The sequence below is a fragment of the Pteropus medius genome, unplaced genomic scaffold (genome assembly GCF_902729225.1).
Source record: "Pteropus medius unplaced genomic scaffold, Ma_sr-lr_union100, whole genome shotgun sequence".
NCBI classification, from domain to species: domain Eukaryota; kingdom Metazoa; phylum Chordata; class Mammalia; order Chiroptera; family Pteropodidae; genus Pteropus; species Pteropus medius.
This window is the reverse complement of record NW_024349804.1, coordinates 7276310-7282386: the sequence shown is the minus strand read 5'-3', so window position 1 is coordinate 7282386 and position 6077 is coordinate 7276310. Positions and strand designations below refer to the sequence as shown.

Sequence of the window (6077 nt, the reverse complement as noted above, 5' to 3'; positions counted from 1 at the left end):
GGAACTTTAGGAATTCAAATTTCAGATCCAATCCAGAGGACTTTTTAAGTTCGAGGCTCTTTGCCAGCACTGTGCTAATTTTTGTTCCTTCTTCGGACCCACGTTTTCTGTTTTCATAGCCCCTTTCTTGTGCTAGTTGTTTTTTAATGTGACACATTTAAGGCAAAAAAATAAAAATAAAAATAAAAAACAAAAAATGGAGGATCACACAAGGAACACCCATGTTACTCGCCACCCAACATGGAAAAGAAAACGTTGCAAATGCAGTGGGCAACATTTCTAGAAGGCTAGACTGGAAGTCAGGAGGTGTGGCTGGCACTGGAGGCCATCCTTTCTGTGTTCCAGGGGGTGCCACAGCCTTTCTGAACACTTGGCTGTTACTCCTGATTTTACAAGGTTCTGAACGCTGGCCTGACCTCACCTGGCCCCAGCCCCACAATGGACCTCATTGTCTAAAGGAAGGAGCTGGGAGCTTGCCATGACTTGTTGGAATTGTCACTTTCTGGCTTGGTGCCTCTTCTGCTCTGAGCCTGGGGCGAAACTATTCCTTAGCTCTGAAAATTATGTGTAGCACCTTCTGAGAGACACTTCCACTGTCAGATTTCTAAATACATCCCCTAAGTTATTTATTTTTTCCTCTTCTGAATTGGGGTTAATGCATGAGCCATGGTAATTTCCTGTCTTTTTTGTATGCTTATTTCAGCAGAGCGGACGTATGACAAAATGGCTTGTAAAGCTTTTGGAGTACACTGGGAGAAATGAAAAGACATCATTCACACTGTAATGCGTGTGTGTGTGTTTTTTCTTTTATAAACTTGTCCTTTTGCACAGGGACAAGAACTGCACAGCCATCTGGGAAGCTTTTAGAGCGGTGCTGGATAAGGAGCCCTGCGCTGTGCTTCCCTCAGACTACGACCTTTTTATAAGCCTCTCCAGGCACTCCATTCCCCAGGACAAGGTAACTCTTCAGCTCCACGCCCTGTAAAACTCTGCTTTCTGTCTTTAGAGGGGTGTGAGATAGTTGCCTCCAGCAACCCTGCAGTGAGCGTTACCCGCAAACTCACAATGCATCTGCTCTTGTGGTGGGAAGGTGGCTTCCTCTTCCTCAGTGATCCTGGGCCTCCTGCCTGTCCCAGCAGAAGGAAATTTCCTGTCAACAAGTCAGTGCAAGAAGCAAGAGGACTTCAGGACAGTGCCACACTTTCACACTGGGCCTCCTCCCCTGGTCAATTCTGTTCTAACTGACCCACAAGGCTTGGACCTTGAGTAATTCAGAAAGCACTCACACTCAAGTGTCCTCCCAGAAAAACAGCTTCTCCCTTTAATGGGCCGTAAGATTATATCTATTCAGTATCGGTAAGAAAACCACATGTCTGTTTTCTGTCTGTGCTCTAAATTCTAACGAAATGAAAATACATGAGAAAAATCTATGTAAAATGCTTGCCTAGAACAGTACCTTGAGTATAAAGAACATTAGGTAGCATTTTGGTTTTTCTGACATAATTCTCAGCCTGATTTTTTTCATGGTAAAATCTTCACATTGATTGTTTTTTTCCCTCGTAAGTGCAGGTAAATGGAGCTGACGTTTCAGAGATATACTAGACTGAAAACATGATTTTTAAGTATATGTTGCGCTTTGAACCTTACTGCCTCCTTGCCAGTAAAAAGGGAAGCCATAAATTTTGTCCTCTTCTCTCAAAGATTTTGGTTCTAGTTGATGAACTCAGTAAATACTTACTAAGCTACTTCCACGTGCCAGGCATCGTGCCGAGGGTTGAGGATGCCACGGGGAACAAAATGTTCCCTGCCCTCGGGAGCTTCCGTCTACACAGAGCTGGATTGGAAACCTAGGCTCTGATGAGATAATGAGCGAGCGGGCATTGCTCATTGTGTTATTGTTATGTGCGAACACTATGACTTTATAAAGGGAGCTCTAAAGTATAATACAAAAGTTGGCCATTCGTGAGGCTCTTTGCACTTTAGAAAGTGCCTTTTGTGATTGCATATCATCCCAACCACGGCCGTGGAAGGAGAAAAAGGACTCCTGCTCTCCATTTTCCAGATGTGGAAACTGAGGCACAGGGAGATTACATGCCCTGGTCAAGGTCACACATCTAGTGTGTCACAGAGTCAGGATTCGAACCCAGGCCCCTTGATCTTCTTTGAAATCCAGGGATCTCCACACACACACACACACAAACACACACGCCACATTGTACCACTGAGAAAACATCTCATTCGCATTTGCTCAACACCCTTGGGATAAAGGGAAGAGCGGTGATAACGCTTTGTCGAATTGGTAAATTAGGACAAAGAAAATAAAGTGCAGTTGCGAAGCAAGTCCGAGTGGAACGAGAAATGGATGCCTGACTTGCCTTGATGATGTCGTACCTGAGAAAAAATCGATTTCGATTTGATGTCGTAGGTTAATTTTGTGTTTGTTTTCCCTTAGTCCCTGTTCTGGGAAAATAATCAGTTCCTTGTCACCAGCTACGCAGAGAACGCCCGTCGCTTTATGCCCTTGCAGGACGTTCTGTACGGCCGGGCTGCAGATCTCCTGAGCTGGTGTCGGCAGGAAAACGCCTCCGGTGAGCACCCTGCCCAAGGCACTAGAAAAATAAGAGTTCCCGGTGGTTGTGCGTTTGCCGTTTGTGCTAAGCGCTTTCAGATGCATTTATCTCATTTGACGGTTCCCGCCTCCCCCCATCCTCTGAGGTAGGTGGTAATAATAATAATAATAATAACAATAATAGACAGCACTTACCTTTTGCTAGGTACTTTCTAAGAACTTTACATGTGTTCACTGATGTAATCTCTGCTACAGCCCATGGGATGGATCTGATCCTAATTCCTATTTTGACAAATGGGGAAACTGAGGCCCGGCGAGGTTAAGAAACTCGCTCAAGGGTGCATTTCTAGTCAATAGCAGAGCTGGACAGTCTGACTGCAGAGCACATGCTCCCAGCTCTGCCTCACCGTCCTCATTTTCCAGGGGGGAAACTGAAGCCGAAGGAGGTTAAATCGCTTGAAGAGACAGAGGCCAGGATTCAACCCTCTTCTGACGGAGCCGAAGCCCCTGCTCTTAAAAGCCACTCCAGGGCATCAGCGGATATTTTGAGAGTAAAATCACAATGAAAGTCAAAGTCACAAGGACTGACCTGATGGTAGTGACAAATCTCCTCCTCCATCTAACTCCCACGCCGGGAGCTGGCAATGAAGTGTCCCCACGCTCGGGGAGCTCACAGCCTCGTGAGGGACGTTTACTCCATCCCTCGTGTGCTCTGATGCAGGAGGGACTAGGCACTAAGGTGGAGCAGAGTGGGACAGCGGCCTTGCCCAGGGCATCTAGGAAGTCTCCTGGTGGCTTGTGGCTCTGGATGAGTCTTGAAGGATAAGCAGGGGTGAGGTCAGCCAGGAAAGGAGGTAGGAGAGGGGTTCCATTCATGAAGCCTGGAGATTCTATCTCCTTGGGTAGCAGAGTTGCTTTAAAAGTTGACCTAAGCTCAGTTCTGTTTATTCTCTTCCATTCATCTCCATCCAACTAAAATTCGTAGAGTGCCTACTTATGTGCCAGGCCTTCCTCTTCTAGGCACTGGGCACACAGCAGAGAATAAAACAGGAAAAAAATGCCAATTCCTACATTACAGAGGGGAGAGATAAGACAATAAACAGGCCAGTAAAATATGTCATCTGCCATAAGATTATGAGAGCTGAGAGAAAGGCAGAGCAGGGAAAGGGAATAGGAAGTTCTGGACTGGAGCGGAGGGAAGAGAAAGAGTTGCAGTTCTGCACAGGCCCAGGGAGAGCCTCACCAAGAGGCTGATGTTTGAGCGAAGACCCAAGGAGATGAGGAAGAGCGTTTCCCGATAGCGGGAGCAGCAGGTGCAAAGGCCCTGAGCTGGGAGCGTGGCTGGCATATTTAAGGAACAGCAAGGAGGGCGGTAAGGAAAGAGACAAGTAGGAGGCTGTGAGGCTGGAGATTAGAGGAGGCCCAGACAGCCAGGACATTGCCAGGACCCCGGCTTTCACTGAGAGCGAGATGGGAAGCGTTGCAAGGTCCAGTGGACCAGGAAGCCTCGGGGGGTGGAGGAGAATGGCAGAGGGATGTGATGGGAAGAGGATGAGTAGAGGGAGAGTGTGGTATAAAACAAAATAAATATTTGGTCTTTGCCTCCCAGTTCGTGGCACACAGCTCCTAAAATCCTTAGAATCTGAAGAGTGACAACGTGACTTGTTGGCAATGAGATGGCTCGTGGTTGGGGACCCGTAGCTTCAGATGAAGGTTGACCACTAGAAAGACCAAGGTGTGGTTAGAGAGTTGGGACTTTCAGCCCCATCCTCCATCCTCCAGGAAAGGGAGACGGGCTAGAGATCGAGCTGATCACCGATAGCCAATGATTTAATCAACCATGGCTACATAGTGAAATCTCCATTAAAAGTCCCTCAATGGCGGGGTCTGGAGAGATTACGAGTCGGGGGACATCCTGAGGTGCCGGACGGCAGTGAGCCGAGAGAGGTCAGAGCCGCTCCACGTACCTGCTCCCCAACCCTGGCCTGAGCCTGTCTTCCACTTGGCTGTTCTTGAGTTGTACCCTCTACGATAAACTAGTAATAGCAAATAAGATGTCTTCCTGCCCTTCTAGCAAATGATGGAGCCTGTGGAGCGGGGAGTGGAAACTCCTGAATTTATAGCCAGGTGGTTGGAAGTACAAGTGTCACCTTGCAGCTGATTTCTGAAGTGGGGACAGTCTTGTGGGACTGAGCCCTTTACCTGTGGGGGTCTGTGCTAACTCTGTGTAGTTAGTGTTAGAATTGCACTGAATTGTGGGACAGCTAGCCGCTGCCTGGAGAGTTTAGAGAATTGATTGTTATGGGGGGAAAAAACACAAAACCACACATTTGTTGTCAGAAGTGTGAGTAAAACAGCTCAGAGAAAGTGTCTCAGAAAACCTGTCTGTTTCTATCGATGTCATTCTATCAGAGTCTTTGTCAAAAAGGAGGTGAAGTCCAGAGGTTAGGGTCAGCAAAATGATGGTACGTTTATATCGTAGAATCCTGTGGGGCATGAACAGTGAGGATCGGGCTTTGTATTCGTTGAACTGGAAGGGTGTTTGTGATATATTTTTAAGTGAAAAATCAAATCGATTTAAACAAAATCATGCACAATACATATATGAAAATATACACGTGAAAAAAGTCAAGAAGATAGCAAACCCGAACTGTTAGCAGCAGTTCTTGCTGGGAATATGAGGTCATACGTTTTTTTTTTCGTATCTATATTTGCTATCTATTTTGCTTTCGTAATTTTGATATGTTACTTGTGAGGATAAAATATTTTTAAAGAAGACCCTTCTTCAACTAGGTAAATGATCATTAGTAATGCTCACCAGTTGTTCGTAGTCTAAGAACAAGAAAGTATTAAACAGGTAAATACAGAAATTATTCTTGGGACAGATACCCACCCGAGGCCCTGGCTGTCAGAAATGCAGGAAGGAGCCTCAGGAAGCTGGAGAGTGACATTCTGGCCCTCCGTGTCATGTTCCACCCATGGGACCTCTCTGGGCTTCGTAGATCTCTGAGAAATTGGGACGTGGACCTGCAGAGATGATAACCTGAACTGGTTTCAGAGCTGGAGTATGCAATCCGAGAAGTAATCACCACTGTCTTAAGCAATGTTAAGAGTGGTCTTCTCTTCAGTCATGCAGTGGACTTTGCGGGGGTGGGGAGTGCCTCTTTAGAAAGTGGCAGATCACCAAATTTGCAGCAGCTGTGACTCATGTCCCTTCAGGCAGTACACGTTTTGTCCTGTTTGGTTCTCCCTGGAACAACTTGTTAACTGGCATTTTCTTCGTTTTTTTATAGAGTGAATGATGAACAAATGTCACATATATCTGCTGTAAAAATTTTTAAATTTAATATATTTGAACATTTTATATATTTTAACCATTATAAAATATCTATTTTCTGGCTATGGATGATGCTCTTTTGGTCTATTTTTCTTGTATTTACTTCTAAGACCAGTGCTAATTGGAGAAGATGCTTCTCCCAGGAAAGCAAAGATTTTTTTTTTTTTTTTT

At 45.7% G+C, this 6077-nt stretch overlaps 1 protein-coding gene across 1 annotated transcript in view; it reads left to right on the top strand.

Annotated features, from left to right (window-relative positions):
- The window catches only part of BST1 (bone marrow stromal cell antigen 1), a 24763-nt gene that overhangs the window by 913 nt on the left and 17773 nt on the right, over positions 1-6077 (top strand). Inside the window, exons 2-3 of the mRNA XM_039837988.1 lie at positions 791-958; positions 2453-2715. Coding sequence (XP_039693922.1) covers positions 791-958; positions 2453-2715 — 431 coding nt within the window. The remainder of the gene's footprint in view (positions 1-790; positions 959-2452; positions 2716-6077) is intronic.